The 20,805-nt window shown below is 46.9% G+C and overlaps 1 protein-coding gene, 1 long non-coding RNA gene and 1 other non-coding gene across 3 annotated transcripts; 2 read left to right on the forward strand and 1 right to left on the reverse strand.

The window, feature by feature from the left end:
- Positions 1–94: 94 nt before the first annotated feature.
- Positions 95–1,843, forward strand: LOC133065148 (uncharacterized). The gene is made up of 2 exons (XR_009694862.1): positions 95–722; positions 1,590–1,843. It is a non-coding gene; the product is annotated as an uncharacterized LOC133065148 (long non-coding RNA).
- On the forward strand, positions 162–275 carry LOC133065732 (small nucleolar RNA SNORD89). The gene has a single exon (XR_009694990.1). It is a non-coding gene; the product is annotated as a small nucleolar RNA SNORD89 (small nucleolar RNA).
- Positions 1,844–2,816: 973 nt separating the features above from the next.
- Positions 2,817–16,991, reverse strand: CNOT11 (CCR4-NOT transcription complex subunit 11). The gene is made up of 7 exons (XM_061155908.1): positions 16,293–16,991; positions 12,366–12,530; positions 11,722–11,874; positions 7,619–7,821; positions 6,214–6,416; positions 3,825–3,921; positions 2,817–3,751 (listed from the first exon to the last, which is right to left on the reverse strand). Exons 1-7 carry the CDS (start codon positions 16,807–16,809, stop codon positions 3,554–3,556), a joined length of 1,536 nt encoding a protein of 511 aa, XP_061011891.1. The 5' UTR covers positions 16,810–16,991; the 3' UTR covers positions 2,817–3,553.
- Positions 16,992–20,805: the final 3,814 nt, after the last annotated feature.

The following is a 20,805-nucleotide window of genomic DNA, read 5'->3' on the forward strand; positions in this document are numbered from 1 at the left end:
GCCAGCGCCCCTGCCTTGCAGCTTCAGGTCTTCCCCTCAGAAAGCCATGCCGCCTGGAGGGATGTGCACACAGCACCTGCAGCAGGTAACAGCTCCTCGCCTGCGGTCCTGCTGGGGATGTTGGGCACCCAGACCCTTTCCCGGAGGACTGCCCCATCGTTACTGAGGAGTGATGACACTAAAAGGCCGAATTGCAGTGTGTCCCTTGGCAGTTGGCTCTCTGTGGGTACACGATGACAAAACCTCCTGAAGCGAACCTCTGGTCTGACCTCAGTAATGTCGGGGCACGGTTTCCAAAATGGGCTTTTCCAGCAAGCTCAGACATTGTTAAGAAGAGATGATTGGTGAACCCTGGGCAACTTTGGGGCTTCAGCATGCAATAAGCACCTTTCTACATGTTTTATGATATACTTGCTACATCAAAGACTAGTGACAAGAATCATGAAAACAATAATAATAGTAATAGACCATAATGGTAAAGAATTCACATGACACAAGGGGCATGGGTTCGCTCCTTGCCTGGGTCGGGAAGATCCCCCGGAGGAGGAAATGGCAACCCACTCCAGTACTCTTGCCTGGAAAACTCCATGGACTGAGGAGCCTGGCGGCTGCAGTCCACGGAGTCGCAGAGTCAGACATCCCTGAGCGCAGAAGCACACAAGACATTCAAGAACCAGGCTGTTCTCACTGGGACAAAATGCCCAACACAACCAGATGCCCCGGTAAGACGGCTTAGCTTAGCTATAGTCTCTGTTTCTGAGCACATTAAAGCTCGTATGGTCAATGCGGGCTGAGGGTAAGTCAGCATATATACATGGCTAACTAGAACCTGAGGTACTTACATGTTTTAGTCAAAAGCCTTTCTCCAGGCTTGGTGTAAATTCTAATTTGCAACTTACAGAGCACAGAACTTTGGCCTGAACCAGAGTTCAGCTTATTTTTCTGCACACCGTGCTTCTGTCACGAGATCACCAATTAGAAAAGCCACTGATGCTTTTCCCAGTTAATTTTCATTTTTGAAGTTTTAAAACACTTAAAAGCATTTCATTTTCCAAAGTACTGGCACACCTATTACTAGTTACAAAAGTAAAACAATGTCATCATCAGCCATGCAGCTAGAAGTGTGCCCTCATCCTAACAGGAAAGTATAAAATAAGTTGTAAATCAAAAAAGTATTTGCATTACATTAGTTTAAGATTAGTACAAAAAAAGTCAATCCATTCTTTTTGACGCGTTGGAGGCTTACGTATCAACGGATGAAGAGAAACCTGGGAAAACACTTATACTTTCTGTTAGGCTGATTACAGTTATTGAATCTCAGGATTTTGGAAGTCCTTTTCTTAAGGATTTTCTGCATTAAGAGTTTGCACAAACTCATGTCCATTGAGTCCATTAAAATTTATGAAAGTTTGTCTATTTCTGTAAGAATAAAAGTTGAATGATACCATTTTCTTAGAGTTGCATAAGTAAATAGTATTGCTAAAGGTATTTGAAATAGTTATATATTAGGATCACAAATACTTTTTTGAACATCTTTCTACCCTACGATGTCATTTTAACAGGTCTTCTTGCTGTCTTCTTTTAAACAGGTGATTTGAAGATATTAAAGCTAGAAATTGGAACTGAAAGTCCAGAGAATTCAAGACGTGGTTTTTAAAAAACATGAACTCATCTAATTAAACTTAAAAGTTGATGCAGTTATCAAATCCCAGGACTATAGTTCCTTTTATTTCAGGTAAACTTTCTTCTACTTTTAAACATGTTTAACGAAGAACTTTTTGCTGGTGTTGTAAATCTATCTGGGTTTTTTTTTCTCCTCCCATAAAATGTTCTCTAAATATAACTACTATTCTTTGTAAGCTATTTATTTGGAATACATCTGAAACCCTTTCTTCTGTCAAGTAAACACCGGGACTGTAACCTGGAAATGACGAGCAGTGGTCTGTCTTTAGTCACAGGCCATGTTGCAGATCTGCCCACAAAAGCCCGTTTGTGGCCCTAAATCAGTGTTTACGTGGGTGGCGACTTGTGGATGCCCCTGGGGCAGTGAGGTGCCTAGCTTCCGGCACACGCGTTCCCAGGTGCGGCTGGACAGGAGGACGTGGTCTTCTAGTGTCAGACTGACAACAGGTGTCCTTGCGTGGTCGGCGTGGTGCCACATTTCTGACATTTTGTGCCGCTTCAGTTGGTGATTGTGTAGCTTGGGACAGTGCCCAGGCATAGGGCTGCAACATGACTGAGGTGCCTCACGGACAAAACGTGTGTTAGGTGAGCTTCATGTGTGCGTCCAGGCTGCTGGCCAGGAGCACTCGCTTACCGAGATTCGGCAGGGCCTGAACCTGAGGTTGGGGGGCTTCCAGCAGTGGTGTGGTCAAAACTTCACCATCACAGAGAGTACTGACTAATAAACTTTCTTTGCCCAGTGCTAACATGTAAAATGGTGATGCCCGCATGTCAGCCCTGGGCACAGAAAAGTTAGGTGTGGAAAGTCCATTACCGCCATCATTTTAGACTTCTGAAGGCACACCTGTTACACCAGTTTGGGTCCTTCTGAAGCATATATATTTATAAATCCCTTCCCTTTATGAGAATGTCTAAGCTAAAATTCCTCATTATCTAGGCATACTCTTTTGCCAGTATTACAAGGCTGGAATTTATGTTAATCTTAAAACCTGCCCTGCTTGGTATAGCCTTTAACTTTTGCTTAAGAGTTGGACTGGAAGGTGAGTGACTCAGGTTTCTGTAGAGTATGCTTTGAAAGTACATCAGTAGATGGGGGATTTTTCATGATTTCTTCAAGTAAAAACGTCAGATAATAGAGTTCATAGAAAACTTTAATGTAAGGCACTGTTGTCCAGAGTTAAAAGAGGGGTAACAGCCCACAGGAGCCCACAGGCGGGGCACACACCCCACTCGGCGAGGACAGCTCCCCAGGACCGTCCTCCCAGAGCACCGAACATCAAGAGAGAAAGCCCAGAGAACTACCAGCTATTACAGTCCCCAAAAGCGGTTTCTAGGAATTCCCACGTTGGTAGGCAGCCCAAGAAAAGCGCTTACTCTGTTGTCTCTTAGGTCCCCGTGAAAGGAAAGCATGAGGTTACACGTGTGTCCATGGCTCACACTGGGCCCAGTGAGAGGTTTAGGGGTCAGACTGCCATCCCGGGATGACTCCAGGCCCCAGGGGCAGGAATTCATGTTCTTAAAGAGGGTCTTCATTTACTCTCCCTAAAGCCTTATCAAAAGCCTGTGACTTACATCTTAAGCAAAAACAAGCCTGTTGCTCTTCAATGTTGATGGCCTCATCTCCCGAGTGCAGTGACTTTGGGATGACCTTTCCCTGTGGATAGCCATCAGCAAGACACCTACAGGACGCATTCTTCCAGGTTCTTACCAAAAATTCATCTAAAGGGAAAAGTCACCCAGGGAGGCAAGACTCTTAAGTGGAGGGAGTGATGTTTATGTGCATTAAACCAAGCAATCACTGGGGTCTGGACAGTTTTAAAAAGGAAAGCACAGCGCAGCTGAACAACGAACGGGAGGTCCCAAAGAGGCATCACTTGGACATCTTGGTCTCGGCAGGTGTCTCCCCAGTGTCCAGGGTCTTCAGCAACCGGAAGAGGCCCGCGGCCTCGCGGATCCTGCTGAACTCGATGCAGAAGGCCTGCACTTCTATAAACAAGTCCTGCACATTGATGATCTTGTTACGGATCAGGGATTGGAGAAAGACACACACAAGACGCACCAGACGATTCTGAAAAAGGAACCTGTGTTAGCGTCTGTTTTCAGGGCAGGTATTTATAAAGGTTACAAAAATTGTTACTTACCTGCATATATTTATCCTTAATTTGTTCACAGGTAGAAATGCAATTGGATATATAAAGGTGAATAAATTCAGGAGGTAGATCAACAGCTGTGGTTAGTCTGTTTCATAAAAACAAAGGCAGGCCTGTTAATTTTGGTCACTTAGTAAAAATTCTGATATTAATGGTTCGTGCAAGTAAACATCGGTGCCACCCGCCCCACTCACCCCCGTTAATAAGTGACACTGCCATTTCTCAGGTCTGCACATCATGTGTAATAAGCGCTGAGCACCATGTCCCTGTGTGGTCTTGGCTGAATCGTAACTCCTAGTCAGCATCCAGGCTCTGACAATGTGGGCAGTTACTCCGTCTACGTAAGCAATACCAATCAGTAACTCCTGATTACACAGGAGTGCCATGCAGGGAGCGCTTGTGAAGGAAGGCGTGGTAGGAACGGAACAGCACAATGCATGACCAAGTACTTACGTGAGGCCCAAGGAGCAGTGCAAGTGGAAAGGCCTCACAGGGCATATGACTTAAACTGAAACCCACGGACAGAAGTGTTCCTTCAAATCAGTAAATGATCTGAGTAAAGTGTAGAATCGGGGGTGGCGTGGCACGTTTCTAAACTTGCTTGACTACAGAATTTTTTCCCACAAGGCTCCAAGGAAACGCAGCCATGGGCTGCTGGTGACACACGGGATGGGGTGATGCACAATGAGGTGGGTGGGTGGGCTCCCACAGCAGACCCCACCCTTGAAACATGTCCACACTATGATAACAGGATGTAGTTATCCTTGGACAAAGTGCCTGCGATCTGGTTTAGACAGTAAGTGAGCACTCAGCGTGGTCAGCCTGGAGGACCCGAACAGAAGAAAGCTCAAACAAGAAGGCGGCAGAAGCAGCAGGTTAACTGGTCTTGCAAGCGACAGAAAATGAAGGTTGAAAACCTCGCGCTTCCTCGCTCCCTCCCCAGACCTGTGCTGCCCTAGCACACACCTGCTCTGGGCTTTCAGTTAGGCTTTTCCCACCAGCCGATTAACTTAAAAGGACTTTTTCTGGGGGGCTTCACTATGCAGATTTTGGGATCTTAGTCGTGTGGCCCCTCCCCGCCCAAGGGAGTGACTGTTGGCACTCGGCAGTGGAAGTGCTGAGTCCTAAACACTGGACTGCCAGGGAGTTCCCAGCTTAGTACAGCTATAAATAGGTTAGAAACAATAATCCCCAACTCTCAAACGAGTGCTCCACAAAGTGCTCCAATTGAAGTGTAGTTGCCTGGCACTCAGAATGGATCTCCCGGTAAGCAGGAAGTCTGTAACATTTAGCCCCCGAAACAGGACACCACGTGTGTGGGGGGTGGGGGGTTTGAGGATGAGAAGCCTACATTGGGAGCAGAGCAGGCAAGCCTGCCTATAAGGCTACACTCTTTGTTGTTTGGTTGCTAAGTCGTGTTTGACTCGCCTGTGACCCCATTTGCTGTACCCCACCAGACTCCTCTGTCCATGGGATTTCCCAGGCAAGAATATTGGAGCGGGTTGCCATTTCCCCCTCCAGGGGATCTTCCTGACCTACACTACATATAAACAGCTTAATAGTAGGTTCCCAAGCTAACCTCCAAGTCTGTGAAATTTGTGATGTATTTAAAACTTACTTGTAAGCAAAATAACAAAGTGAGAACCCACCACTGTTGCTTCCCTGACAGTCGATGACAGCAGAGCAAGGAGACCTAATCAAAGAACGGTTCAGAGAACAGTGCCAGGAATTCTAGGAAGGTATTCTCGGAACTGTCTCAGCTTCTTGGCCCCTTCCTTCCCATGATACAGCTTTAGTCACCAACAGAAATAATGTAACACCTGTAATTTATGTAGAGATAAAGAATATACTGCTTCCCAGGTGGTGCAGTGCTAAAGAATCTACCTGCCAATGCAGGAGATGCAGGAGACTTGGGTTCGATCCCTGGGTCAGGGAGATGCCCGGAATAGGAAATGGCAACCCACTCCAGTATCTTTGCCTAGAAGATCCCATGGACAGAGGAGCCTGCTGGGCTACAGTCCATGGGAGCACAAAGAGTCAGACATGACCGAGTGACTTAAGCACAGAGAACTAAGAATATATAACCATATATAGGGAAATAAACTTTAACAATTAGGTTTCACAGATGGTGACTTCCCACGTGGTCCAGTGGTTAAGATAGTATTAAAGGCTCAGAATACCCTCCAAGTTCTTCCTTGGGGGTGCGAAATTTATATGCAGTTAACACTAAAGCTTAGATTATTTAATGGGTTTTCTCAGACTAACAATGTCAGGAAAAAAAAAACTGTTGCAAGTTTTTCCCCTTCTAATCATTTAATCAGGATCTATATACCTGCCCCACCGGCACCCACCCAGCATTTGATCGAGTACAGAAACTTACCGATTTACAACTTCCATCGAATGTAATGACATATCCATATTGACCAGAACTGAAAAATACTCAGTGATCTGGCTTGACTGCATTAACTTCAGCAACATTTCTATAGCAACTAGAGGATTGTTTTCCACTAGGTCAGGAAGTTTGGCTGGAGTGAGGCCAATATGATAAACAAGTTTGGGGTCCTTTTCCAACTCTCCAAGGAGCTAAATAAAATCAAGTTTTTTTAAAGAGAGAAAAAGAAGTCAAATTAGAAATTCTCTTTCCCGCATATAAAAATACCCAACTATTTTATTTTTGACATGTTATAAAATTTACCTGCACTGAACCAACTTCATCAGTATCTTCCCTCAAACCCATGATCATCATGCTTTGATATTTTGACACTTACATTTGAATTGTCAGGTATTACAACCAGGCACCATCACAAGAGTTTATAAATAACACTGATGCCTCCTGGGCATGAAACCAGAATCAATACTGTCTGGATTTTAACAATAATATCCTTACATCCCTTGTAGGTTTTTTTTCTGTTTTCGGTTATAATCAAAAATAATCTTAGCAGCGAGTACTACTGAAAAGCACAGACCACAGAGGTCATCAGGAAACCCAGGAACTGGAGCCCTGCCCAGCGCCTGGGGGAGGGGGAGTCGGGGTCAGACTGCGCACACTGCCGTGCAAGTCACACGCACAGTTACTCAAGTATGTGTCCTCAAAAATGATGTATTTTGCCAGATCTGTACCTTCCTTTACATACACTTTCTATGCTGTGTCCCCACCTACCTGCATGGACACACACACTCCTTCAGGACTGACTAGTTAGCAAAGTGAACTACGAACAAGGTTGTTACTTGGCTCTGAAGATGGTGTTAGGTGGTACACCGGATTGGAGAGGTACCTCCTGACAAGTTCTAATGGGAAAGTGTGCAAACTGGGTAAAATTCACCAACAGGAACTACCCACAGCGTCCTGCGCTTCCTGAAGTCTCGTCGTCGGGCACAGGGACTTCTGAATACACGACCAACCAACCGTGTGATGGGCGCTGGTTTACCTCCCTGGTGAGATGTGAGTCACTGCAGACTCGGCCTCTGGTGAGTCCCGTTCAGCTTAGCGACAGCGAACACGGAGCACCCAGAGCAGAGCGCCCCCACGTGAGCGCCACCTCAGGCCCCTCGCCCGGAGTCGAGCTGATCGCAGACAGAAGCTGCAAGGTGTTCGGGCACCAGACTCACTGCCCCACCACAGTGCAGTGGGCAGAGTGGGAGGCCGAACGGAGCTTCAGGGACCAAGACACTTCCTACCAGTGGATCATATTGACGACACTGTGTCACTGGTCGTTTATCACTTCATGAGAAATAAGAACGCTTGGTGAATTCCTTACAGGAGAACACTGATGGTAAACACATACCTGTGTCTGCTGAGGAGAGGACAGGGGGCTCTTGAAGGCTTTAGCCATTATTCGCTTGATCTCTACGCCAGTGCTGTTCTTCACGCACATTGACTTGTCCCACTGGATCGCGTGGTCAGGCTCGGTGGGGTTGAGCCAGGCCAGCTCGTCCTCACACACGTGCAGCGGAGGCGGGGGGCGAATGAACTCGGGCCGAAAATGGCCTGCAATCAGAGGAGCCTGTGTGACTTCTGCTCTGGGGCAGCCGACACTCACGTATAAACCCCACGTCTGTGCATGCGGGCGTGCCCGGTCATGTCTGACTCTGCGACCCCAAGGACTGTGGCCCTCCAGGCAGCTTCTGTCCACGGGATTTCTCAGGCAAGAACACCGGAGTGGGCTGCCAAAACCTCAGATGCCACTTACTGCAGTGCAGTTAACACTCAATAAGGACAACACAGTCATACTGATTCAAAAGTCAGAAGCAGAAATGACATAAAGTAGGTTTTTTCCAGAACACAAATGAAACACTGACATAGAATTATTATACCAGAGGCCAAATCTATCTATCTTTAGAGAGCAAAGGAAAGCAATACCACCCCCTGACAAGTCCTGGTTCAATCATGATCAGTAGCAAAAGGACACCACTTACTTCATTGGTAAGTCTTTTGATGGGAAAAATAAAACACTATTTGATCTCAGTCATCCTATTCTCAGCACTATTTTATTCAGAGACTATATAATGTGTACCAGTTTTATTTTTGCATCTTAAAACCTTGCAGTAGCAAATTATGTACAGATAAAATGGGCATGTAAGAACTATGGCTGACTGGACATTCTCAAATGAATCTGGAGTTTTATAAACCCATAAATTCACAAATGCCACAGCATTTTCATAAAATAGTAAAAAAAACAAAAAAACAAAAAAAACCAAACAGGATGGGAGTGACTCGATACCTCAACTGTTTTATAAAGATTGATCCCTAAGATATACATGCTCTTAAGTGAATGAAAACAAACACTGGCTGGACTCCTGGGCAAACTTCACCCCTCACTTTGGTTTTCACACAGGGCCTAAGACGGCTGTCTCCTCCCATGGACCAAGCCCCTGTCAAGTTTCAGAGCTGGATACTCCAGTTCATTGAAAATGTCTTTTCTGGCTAAGAATCATCTCTTTCTCTTTTTTGGGGGGGTTGTGCTAGGTCTTTGTTGTTACATGGACTTTTCTCTAGTTGCGGAGAGTGGAGGCTACTCTCCAGCTGCGGTGCATGGGCTTCTCATTTTAGCAGCTTCTCTTATTGCAGAGGAGCATGGGCTCTAGGTACATGGATTTCAGTAGTTGCAGCTCATGGGCTCTAGAGCACAGGCTCAATAGCTGTGGTGCACAAGCTCAGGTGCTCCTCAGCATGTAGGGTCTTCCTGGACCAGGGATCGAACCCGTGTCTCCTGCCCTGGCAGGCAGATTCTTTACCACTGAGCCACCAGGGAAGCCCCATCCCTTTATCTTAAACTATACCATCTCTTCACCAGAACCAGCACTGAATCTCTGCAGACTGTTAACAAAGAGAAAGTGTTTCAACAGTTTAGGAGATGCAGTACTTATGTGATCAAGAGAAGGTTCCCATGAGGTAAGGATGCTTGGTGTTCAGCTAGACTCGGGCCTGGTTCCTGACCAGTCTACTTCTCACATCCCTCTCCAGTGGCCCGTTCCAGTCACAGCGAGCATCAGTAACCACCTCTGTGTGCCTTGGATCTTCCCGTACACTGTGACTAGCCCAGACCTGTTTATGCCAAAGATCTGCTACAAATGGCATAAAGAGTCACAGTGCAGGTTTCAAATTCAAGGTAACACTATAGTCTGGAGAAGATAATCTTATCCCTAAGCAAAAAGCATGCCTTCATCATTAAAACCACACAGAAGCCTATAAAACCAAAGAATGCAGTTCCACAAGCTTCAATAGGTGTTTTCTTTGAATTAAAATAAGAGCCGTAAGATCAGTAAAACTTTAGTGGAGAATGATAAGGTTAATAAAGAGGTATAAAACATGGGTCGGGGTTTCATACGTAGCAGAGCAGCTCCCTCGCTGCGATCTATTGAAAGTCAGCCCTCGACACAAGGGTTTGTTGCTCCGCCCGGCGGGCCGGGGGCGTTGTGGTGGTCCGTGCCACCCTCGCTCTTTTCCCTCCGCGGGCTCTGCCTCTCCCCCGGGGCGGTCGAGGGGCCGCCCGTCCTCCACGGAGCTGGGGGGTGGGGGGGAGCGGGTCGAGGAGAGGGAGAAGAGGGGGGCGCCCCTGACGGCGCCTCCCGGCCTCGGGGTGCTGCGCCCTCCTCCGCTTCCCCGCCGCGGGCCCTGGCCCCGCGGGCTGGGACGGGGGACGGGGGGAGAGGCGTGGCGCGGACGAGAGTCCGGGGGCGCCGCGGGGCGGCCCCTCCGTCCCCTTTCCCAGGGGGGGCGAGCGGGGCCGGGGGGCTGGTGGCGCGCGCCTGTGGCGGCGGTCACCTCCGTGCGCGCACGTGTCCCTTCCCTCTGGTCCTGGGGGCCAGGGAGAGGGAAGATGACGGCACGTGGGTGCTCGCGGGGCCCTTGCGCTCTCTCCTTCCCACTGCCGTGGTAAGGGTCGACCAGCGGGCCGGGGCCCACTTGGGCTCCGGGCCGAGGGAGCTCCGGGTTGACCAGCCGGCCGGGGCCTACTTGGGTTTTAAAAAAAAAAAAGAATAGAAAAAAAAAAAAAAAAGAGGTATAAAACAAAGGTAATAAGATACAAAAATAAGCTCATTTCAGTAAAATCGGAATTTATAGCTTTAGGTATGTAATAAAAAAAAACGTGGTATTTTTATTAAAGAAGAAACTTTTATTGAGCATATCTACTATGTTCCGGACACCATACTAGAAGTTTTTCATTAAATTAATGTTTAACATTCTCTGGCATAAATCCTACCAATGTTTTTCTCCCAAGGCAATAGAAATAAAAGCAAAAATAAACAAATGGGACCTAATCATACTTACAAGCTTTTCTTCAGCAAAGAAAACCATAAACAAAACTAAGACAACCTACAGACTGGGAAAAAATATTTGCAAATGATGCAACCAACACGGACTTAATTTCCAAAATACACATACACCTCATCCATCTCAACAGCAAAAAATCAACCCAATCAAAAAATGAGCACAATATCTAAAGAGACATTTCTTCAAAGAAGGCATACAGATGGCCAACAGGCACATGAAAAGATGCTCAATGTAGCTAATTATTAGAGAAATGCAAATCAAAACTACAGTGAGGTACCACCTCACACCAGTCAGAATGGCCATCATTAAAATCTACAAATATCATGCTGGAGAGGGTGTGGAGGAAAGGGAACTCTCCTTCATTACTGATGGGAATGTAAACTGGTGCAGCCACTGTGGAAAACATCATGGTGGTTCTCAGTAAACTAAAAACAAGTTGCCATATGATCACACAATCCCACTTCTGGGCCTGTATCGACAAAACTGCAATTCAAAAACACAACACGCACCCCTATGTTCAGGGCAGCACTATTCACAATAGCTGAGACATGGGAACAGTCTGTCCATTGAGAGGTGAACGGATAAAGAAAAAGAATGAAATAATGCCATTTGCAGCAACATGGACCTATAGATTATCACATTAGTGAAGTAAACCAGACAGATAAAGAGAAAGATATCACCACTATGTGGGATCTAAAATGTGACACAAATGAACTTATCCATGAAACTGAAACAGACTCACAGACAGAGCAGACTTGTGGTTGCTATGGGGGCGGGATGGATTGGGATTCAGGGATTAGCAGATGCAAACTATTACACAGAGGATGGATAAAGAATAAGGTCCTACCATATAGCACAGGAAGCAAAACTCAATATCCTGTGAGAAACCATAATGGAAAAGAACATGAAAAAGAACATACAGCTGAATCACTCTGCTGTACAGCGGAAATTAATTCAACACTGTAAATCAACTATTTCAATGAAATAAAATTTTTAAAAGATTCATGTTTCAGCATCAATGAAAACAACATGTTTCAGAACACCAGAGTCTCAGGGGGACTCTGCTAAAATAAAACCAAGAATATAAAGGAACATAAAATCAGATTTACTCACTTTCAATAGGTGGCTTTGGTCCACTGACTAAAGCTTCCGTGATCTGAGAGGCAACGGAACTGTCGAATCCAGAGTTAGATGAGTCTGGGTCCGGGTCACTGAGAATGCTAGGGAAGCTGGCCTTACTTTGAGTTGGCAACTCAGACTGGCGTTCTGAAAAAGATTAAAACAGAAAACACTTTAAAATGCGGCACAAGGAGAGTGAAAAGACAAGCTAGTAACTGGAGAAACTTGTCTACAACATACAAGCAAAGGGCCAGATTCAAGTTCTTTTGTTTTTTTCTCCAAAACTCCTACAAATCCATCTTTAAAAACAGGCCGGGGGCGGGGGGGGAATGGGCTAATGACTTCATTGAGTATTTTATCTTTAAAAGCTTGAATGGCCAATAAACACCTCAAAAGATATTCGACCTCAGTAGAAACCAGGGGGAAATCTGTTAAAACACAAGATACTACTGCATACACACTGTAGTTATAACTATCCCTTATAGTCATTGATGCTTATTTCCTTGTTTTCTTTAAGTTAGGAAAACACAATTACATCATCCATAAATATATCTGTGGTCCCTGGATCTCACTGTAAAGACATCTGAATTGCAGACTGGCCTCTGCACAAGAGTACCCGAACCTCGGCTCCACCTTACCAGCCAGGGCAAGCTGAAGCCCGCTAATGTCCACAGACTGGCCCATGTTCCCCACGTCCATGAGGGCGATCTGCCGGGGTGTCTTTTTGAAGAGTTCCCGTGGGGGTGCCAGCATCAGCTGGGAAAGAAAAAACTTCTCTGGTGGAGTTATAGGAGGTAAAAACCCTGTAAACACACAAGCAAAAAATGTATGATTTTGCTAATGGTTATTTTTAGAAATTATCTTGAGCCTGATAAAACTAGCATCTCAGGTTATCTTTAAAGACAATTATAATCAAATATTCATTTAACCAAATACACACATTTATGAAAATGTAATTAAGGAATCATCCCAAGGACTGGTTCTAGGACCTCCTGCAAACACTAAAATCCAGGGATGCCTGGGTCCTACACACAAAAGCTGTAGTATCTGAAAGTAACCTACACACACCCTCCTTATACTTTAATCTCCAGATTGCTTAAAATACCTGCTGCTGCTGCTAAGTCGCTTCAGTCGTGTCCGACTCTCTGCGACCTCATAGACGGCAGCCCACCAGGCTCCCCTGTCCCTGGGATTCTCCAGGCAAGAACACTGGAGTGGGTTGCCATTGCCTTCTCCAATGCATAAAAGTGAAAGTGAAGTCGCTCAGTCGTGTCCAACCCTTAGCGACCCCAGTCTACCAGGCTCCTCTGTCCGTGGGATTCTCCAGGCAAGAGTATTGGAGTGGGGTGCCATTGCCTTCTCCAACTTAAAATACCTAAGACAGTGTAAATGCTACATAAATACAATGTAAATGCTAGGTAAGTACAATGTAAATGATATGCAAACAGCTGCCAGAATTCAAGTTTTGCTTTTGGGAACTTTTTGGAACTCCCATCCCCACCCCACCCCCAAGGGGCTGGTTGAATCCTTAGATGCAGAACCCAAAGATGTACAGGGCTGACTGTATCTCAACTGATTCACTATGATCTGTGGTGATGTTAATGAAACTTAAAAGTTTCTGGAGCTATTAAGAACTTTGTTTTCTAATATGCTTCAGTTCCTGCAAAGATAAGCTTATGTATACAGACCAAAACAAATCAAGAACTATAGTGCTCAGAAATGCTTTTCTTCTCTGCAGCGACCAGCAACTGTGTAAAAGGTAAAGAGACAAGGAAGCAACCACTAGCTCTGCACCATTATAAGACCTTTCTCATCTGGTCCTGACGCACTCTCCTCATCGCATTTTCCCCTCCAACGCTTGTGTTCTACATTCCAGTTGCACAAAACCTCTTCTCTGATTCCTGATTTCGAAGCATACAACACAACAACACAAAGCAGCTCTTTTGAATACCTGAGAGGGCCGCACCCTTCTCTCCCCACCACCTCTAATCAACATCCAGCAAAAACCTCAGTCCCTCTGAAGTCCCTCCAGCTCCACGGGTGCAGTTCCCCCATGCCGCGAGGCACTGTGCGTGCCAGCCAGCACAGCCCTGGGTGTCGGGTCACAAGCACGTTTGTGTTTCCTCAGACAGGCTGAAGTTTCCTGAGTGTGAAGACGCCTTCTTACTTGCATCCAGATACATTTTCAACCTTGGCTCTGCAGCAGAGTCACCTGAAAAGCTCAAAAAACATGCACCCACCAGACGGGAAGCTGCGGTATATACGGCACTGGGAGCTCAGCTCCGCGCTCTGTGCTGACCTGAAGGGGTGGGGGGGGGGGGGGGAGGGAGGCTCAGGAGGGAGGGGATGTTCGTATACAAACAGCTGATGCACACTTGCGCAGCAGAAACCAATGACACTGTAGAGCAGTTACACTCCAGTTTTAATTTTTTAAAATTAAAACTATATATATATACCCACTATATACTCCCCTTGATGTACAATGTAATAAGCCTTGGCATTGACAGTCCCTCTGTTGTGGATTTAAGCACCATCCCTACCAACGGTAATCGTGGATAACACTTCTATTCCTCGTAACAACTCTGTGTTTGTTAGTCCCTAAGTTATGTGCAGCTCTGCCACATCATGGACTAGCCCGCCAGGCTGCTCTGTCCATGGGATTCTCCAGGCAAGAATACTGGATGGGTTGCCATTCCCTTCTCCAGGGGAACTTTCTGACCCAGGGATCAAATTCTGGTCTCCTGCTTTGCAGGTAGATAATAACTCTGCCAGCTCGGAATTATTATCTTCAGCTTACAGACAAGTAAACTGATGCAGAGACAGGCAAAATAACCAATCTATGGATTTCTTTACTGGGAAATCCGTTTACAATACAGTTAACAGCCTAGATCTAGTTTCACACTCACTGCATTTGAGAATAACATTACATAAATCACAGTTCCTTTACCTAATTCATCCTACAGAATTCGGAAGCTCTCAGACCCAAATCCCACACTGTCTCTGTCCATCTTGGGTGGTGGGTTTGACCAGATCCCCCCCCCACACACACAGTTTGACCAGACCACACACACACACACACACAGTTTGACCAGACCACACACCCACACCCCCCCCACACACAGTTTGACCAGACCCCCCCCTACACACACACACACACAATTTGACCAGACCACACACCCACACCCCCCACACACACAGTTTGACCAGACCCCCCCCTACACACACACACACACAGTTTGACCAGACCACACACACACACACACAGTTTGACCAGACCACACACCCACACCCCCCACACACACACAGTTTGACCAGACCGCCCGCCCCCCCCCCCCCCCCGCAGTCATTTTTCTGGGCATTCTCAAACTTCCTGAAAGTCAGGCTCAGGACCTGCACCCTACAGACATCTCATGGAATACAAAAGTTGCCCCTTTTAGGTAAGAGCCATGCAGGAAACTAATCAGAAGATGCTTTAGATCTAGAAGAATTGCCAGCAGCAACAATGACTAGCTTACCTGTAGAAGCCCTCTCCTGCAAGAAAAAATTCTCTAGTATTACATTAATCCTCTGTCTTCACCTTCTGGCGCCCAGAATAGCAGTCACTCCTTCCTAAGGAGTGACTTACCTGTTTCCTCACTGCCTAAGGACTATGAGATCAAGCTGCTTCCCACCTCTGACCACCTGTTCTGCCCACTACACTGGTCCCTGTCTAAATCTCCCAGATACTCATCACCATCTATCTCCTCTGTTCCTTTCTCCTCTCCTGGCTTCAGGTCTTCTCCTAAAATCAAGTCTCATAAACCATCTATTGAGTTACAAATAAAAGCAGCATCGCATCAAATCTACCGGTCTCACAAAAGTTGCAGAAAACACACCTTTTACATAATGTCCAGTAGTAGTTTTCTAATTTAGGCGGTGAATTCGAGGCCGCTTTCTATCCTGTGACCCCATCGTGTTAACCAAAGACACCTAACAGCAAGAAGGTGGCTAGCATAGTCCTTTGTTGTTTAGCTTAAGTCGGGTCCCACTCTTTGCGACCCCATGAGCTGTAGCCTGCCAGGCTCTTCTGTCCATGGGATTCTGCAAGCAAGAATACTGGAGTGGGTTGCCATTTCCTTCTCCAGGACATCTTCGTGACCCACGGGTCCAACCCGTGTCTCCTGCATTGGCAGGCGGGTTCTTTACCACTGAGCCACCGGGGAAGCCCTGAGTAATGTGTATCTCCGCTCAACCACGTCTTCCGGTTCTGAATGACTTCTCATTGACTCCCCTGAGACTTAAAGCCGGGGGCAGATAAAGTGTGTCGTTACTTACAACTTCACACACCTCTGACGGGCTAGACGAGAACGAACCGCATGTGAGGCAGAAAAGCGTCAAGCCCCACGCTAAGCTGCACGGTTTGACGGCTCCTACTGTTGCGGGGGGAGCGGTTAATTTTCGGTGCCAGGAAGCTGCCACTCCTCCGTACTTGGTGGAGGGGGTGGGGAGGGAATTTCAAAAGGAGACGATGCATTTCCCGGGCCGGTGAAGGCCCAGCAGCTCCAGGCGGGCGGTCCCAGCCGTACCTGAGAGGGGCGGCCGGTCGGGTTCCTGGCCGCCGCGGGCGGGCGGCGCGGGGTTGAGCAAGTGCGCGAAGCTGGCGGCGAAGGGGTTGGCGGCGAGCGGCTCGGTGCGGTACATCTCCCACAGCAGGTAGAGCGCCGTGAGGCGCTGCGCCGCGCTGGGCAGCAGGTCCGGCTGCTGCAGCAGCATCACGAGCACCGAGCCCAGACGGAAGTGGTCGGCTTTGCTGAAGTAGTGGTGGAAGGCGGTGGACAGGCCCTCGAAGGTGCTGCCGCCGCCCGCCTCCTCCGAGATGATGCTCAGCAGGCTCGAGAGCTCCTTCGGCGTCAGGCTCATCCTGCCCGCGGAGCCCCCCGGGCCTCCGCTCCCCGGCCCGGGGACGCCCGCTCCGCCTCTGCCGCTAGAGCCCGAGCCTCCCGGGCCGCTCCTGGACGCCGACCCCGCCGCTTCCCGGGCTCCCCTTTGCTCCGCGGCGGTGAGCAGCCGGCCAGATGCCGCGCTTGCCCCGCCGCCGGGCATCAACCTCTTTCGCCCGTCCTGCTTCCCGGCCGGAGGGGCCCTGGCACCGGCTCGCTCCGTCCCTGCGGCCGTAAAGCGCGCTGTGGCACGACAGCGTCGCAAACAAAACAAGCCTGGAACCCAGCCGGCAGTACAAGAGGGCAGCGCGGAGCCAGAGCGAGGCTGCTGGAGCCAGGCCAGGGAGAAGATCCCGAGACGCCGAGCGGGCGGGGCAAAAAGCCGGAAATTGAGGCGGAGCTTGCAGGAGGGGCCGAGCCGCCGGCGGGGCCCGGATATCGCCCTGAGGAAGTCTCGCGGAGCCACAGCGCGGCGCTGAGTTGTCCTCTGCGCGTGCGCGAGCGAGAGGCGCGCCACCGGGCACTGTTCCCGGGAGAAACCGTCGTCCAGATAAATGTCTGGAAAAACGCATATAAGAAACGGAAAAGCTCTCTTAATTAACACACAAGACTATTCATGGTAGAAGATTTTTAAGTGCAAATAACTACAGACCACGCATTTCTCATAACCAAAATTAATTTTCAATCCTACACTATATGAAGAAATGGAGTCAGACTGCGCACGACCTATTGTACGCAGTTGTTTTAACAAAATTTCCGGAAAATGTTTTCAGAAAGCAGAAACACCTGCCCAGGTGACTAGGGCTCGTTCCAGGTGGGAACCACCCAAACTTGCTCGGTTCCTCCCTTACACCTGCAAAACCCAGCAGGGATTCCTGCCAGGGAATTTGGGAATCCTAAGTTTGGGAAATCCCGTGTGAGCTAACTAACGCTGGCAACTGGAGAATTCTCTAGTTCAGTGCCTCCTTAGTTCTAAAGTAAAATTGAAAGAAGAGAAACTGGTTGGTCATTGAGGATGCATATTCTGAAGACTTTTTGAATTGACTATTAGAAGGACTTCCCTGGTGGTCCATCTGTTCCCCCCATATAGGGGGGCCTGGGTTGGATCCCAGGTCAGGGAACTAAGATCATGCCTGATGCAATGAAGAGCAAAGATTCCATGTGCCACAACAAAGGCCTGGCGCAGCTAAATTTTTTCTTTTAAGTTTAAAAAATTGTTAGCTATCCCTCTAGAAAGGTCCTGACAATTGAGAGCAGCAGACATAACTTGCTAACTTGGGAGACTGATTTAAATTATCTTGAAGGTATTCTTATTTACTGCAGTAAATAAACTTTATTGTGTTTGGGAGGTCTGTCTGTTATTGGGGTTTGGTCTTTTTATTTTCGTACTGCAGAGGTTTTTTTTTAATGTTTTTTTATTTTTTTAGGCTGTTCCAGGTCTGGCCAGTTGTGGCATGCTGAATCTTTAGTAGTGGCATGTGAGATCTAGTTTCCTGACCAGGAATCAAACCCAAGTCACTTGCATTGGGAGCACAGTCTTAGCCACTGCACCACTGGGCGAGTCCAGTTTTACTGTTGTTGTTGTTTTTTTTTTTTAAGTTGTTTCAAAACATTTGAACATTATGTGTCCCCCAAGCCCCAATAAACTAATTTTTTTTTTTTCTGTAGGAGCATTTTCAAAATTAGGTTGATGTTAAAAAGAAAACCAGAGGCTCCAGATGGAGTCACTTCTCCTAGGTCACACCACCAACCTAACTAAAACTTCATCCTCCCCCAGAAAGTGTGAATGTTAGTCACTCAGATGCAGCCAACTCTTTGCGACCTCATGGACTGCAGTCAACCAGGCTCTTCCGGAATTCTCCAGGCAAGAATACTGGGAGTGGGTTGCCATTCCCTCCTCCACAGGATCTTCCTGATCCATGGCTTGAACCCCAGTCCCCCGTACAGAAGGCAGATTCTTTACCGTCTGGGCCACCAGGAAAGCCAAAATGTAGGCTTAACCAGGAATGTTGTAGTCGGCATCAATGAAGTAACTGGTCTTGTGGACCCTCCCCATTCCCCAAAGGAAGATGAGGTAGCCTGCCACAGAGACCCCTCCGCTCCCCATGAACAAGTTGTGTGCTGTGCTCCTTGCTTCAGTGCTGTCCGACTCTTTTACCTGCCAGGCTCCTCTATCTGTGGAATTCTCCAGGTAAGAATACTGGAGTGGGCTGCCATGCCCTCCTCCAGAGGATTTTCCTGACCCAGGGAGTGAATCTGCATCACTTGCATTCCAGGCGGGTTCTTTACCCACTGAGCCACCTAAGGAGCCCCATAAGCGAGTTACCTATGCCTGAAATAGGTTTTTTTGCCGATGACTTCCTTGTCTTGCCTTTGAAAACCTTTCCTTCCTAAAGCCGTTGGGAGCTCCTTTCTACTTCCCGGATGGGATGCTTCCTGACTTATGAATGGTTCAGTGAAACCAATTAGATCTTTAAAATGCACCCGGTTGTATTTTTTTTTTAATAGCAGTATCCAGGGTTTCCTGCACCCTGGTTGCACCCGGTTTTAGTTGCGACACGAGGGATCTTCCCTCTTCATTGTGGCGTGTGGGGTCTTTAGTTGCAGCATGGAGAATCTAGTGCCCTGACCGGGGATGGAACCTGGGCCCCCTGCACTGGGAGCCCACACTGGAGCATGAGGGAAGACCCTATAAAACATTTTTTAAAAGACCACATTTTGGAGATTAAAAATAGATTAATGGTTTCCAGAGATTGGGGGGTCGGTGGAGGGGTGGGTGGCAGAGAGGTAGATCTGCCTCTGAAAGGGGATCTGCGGTGATGGGAGAGTTCTGTACCTTAGTTGTGATGTTGGCTACACAGATGTGTACATGTGATAAAATTGCATAGAACTGAACACATATATTGTAACATTGCTTGTTTCCCAGTCTCGATTGTGTACTAGGGTTATGCAAAATGCAACCGTATTGAGGGAAATTGGGTGAAGAGTAAGTAGCACTCTCCCTACATGTTTTTGCAATTTCCTGTGAATCTGCAGTTATTTCTTGTTTAAAAAAAAAAATACTTGCTTAAAAAAAATTAACTCTTTATTGAATTTGTTACAGTATTGCTTCTCTTTTATATTTTGATTTTTTTTGGCTGCAAGGCATATGGGATCTTAGCGCCCCAACCAGGGATTCAACCCTTACTCCCTGCATTGGAAGGCTAGGTCTTAACTACTGGACCACCAAGTAAGTCCCTGCAGTTATTTCAAAATAAAAAGGTTTTTTTTTTTTTTTTTTTTTAATATAGCAACATTCCTATGGCATAATGCTAAATGCAGAAAGCAAAATAAATGTGTTTCTCTGTGTGTGTGCATGCATGTACACTTAAAACTGCAAACAGTGGTTGTTCTTAAATATTTGCCTTTTCAAAAAAAAGCTTTTTATTGAAGTATAGTTTACAGTGTTAACTTACAGTGTTAGTTTCAGCTGTGCAGTAAAATGATTGTTATATATTCTTTTTCAGATTCTTTTCCATTATAAATTATAAGATATTAAATATATTTGGCTTCCCTGGTGGCTCAGTGATAAAGAATCTGCCTGAAATGCAGGAGACATGGGCTCAACCCCTGGGTGGGGAAGATCCCCTGGAGAAGGAAATGGTAACCCACTCCAGTATTCTTGCCTGGAAAATTATATGGACAGAGGAGCCTCGTGGCTCCTTGTGCTATACAGTGGGTCCTTGTTATTTATCTATTGTATATATAGGAGTCTATATGTTCATCACAAACTATCCCTCCCCCACACTCTTCCCTTTGATTACCATAAGTTTGTCTCCTATTTCTGTGAACCTACTTCTATCTTGGAAATAAGTTTATTTACATTATTTTTATTAGATGCCACAAATGAGTGATACCATAGTTGTCTTTGTCTGGCTTACTTCACTTAATATCTCTAGGTCCTTTGTTTCTCCTCACATTGGTGTGACTTCCGAATAAAATGTATTCCTTTTAGGATGGAAAAGATTGTATTGAAATGTAGGAAACACCCACTGTGGGTGTGTGATTGGAATCTGCTGGTGTTTACTCAGACGTCTGCCCATGAGGCCCTTCTGAAGCCTCCTCTGCTCCCCGGCTAAAAGGGATGGTAGGTGTTCCTTCCTGGTCTGTCACCTGCTCC

The sequence above is a fragment of the Dama dama genome, chromosome 11 (assembly GCF_033118175.1).
Source record: "Dama dama isolate Ldn47 chromosome 11, ASM3311817v1, whole genome shotgun sequence".
In the NCBI taxonomy this organism is placed as follows: domain Eukaryota; kingdom Metazoa; phylum Chordata; class Mammalia; order Artiodactyla; family Cervidae; genus Dama; species Dama dama.

Coding starts and splice junctions, on each gene's coding strand:
- CNOT11 (XM_061155908.1), bottom strand. CDS start 16,809: ATGCCCGGCGGCGGGGCAAGCGCGGCATCTGGCCGGCTGCTCACCGCC. Junction 12,531..16,292: donor CGACCGGCCGCCCCTCTCAG/GTACGGCTGGGA, acceptor GTGTGTTTACAG/GGTTTTTACCTCCTATAACT. Junction 7,822..11,721: donor ACCAAAGCCACCTATTGAAA/GTGAGTAAATCT, acceptor CTCTGATTGCAG/GCCATTTTCGGCCCGAGTTC.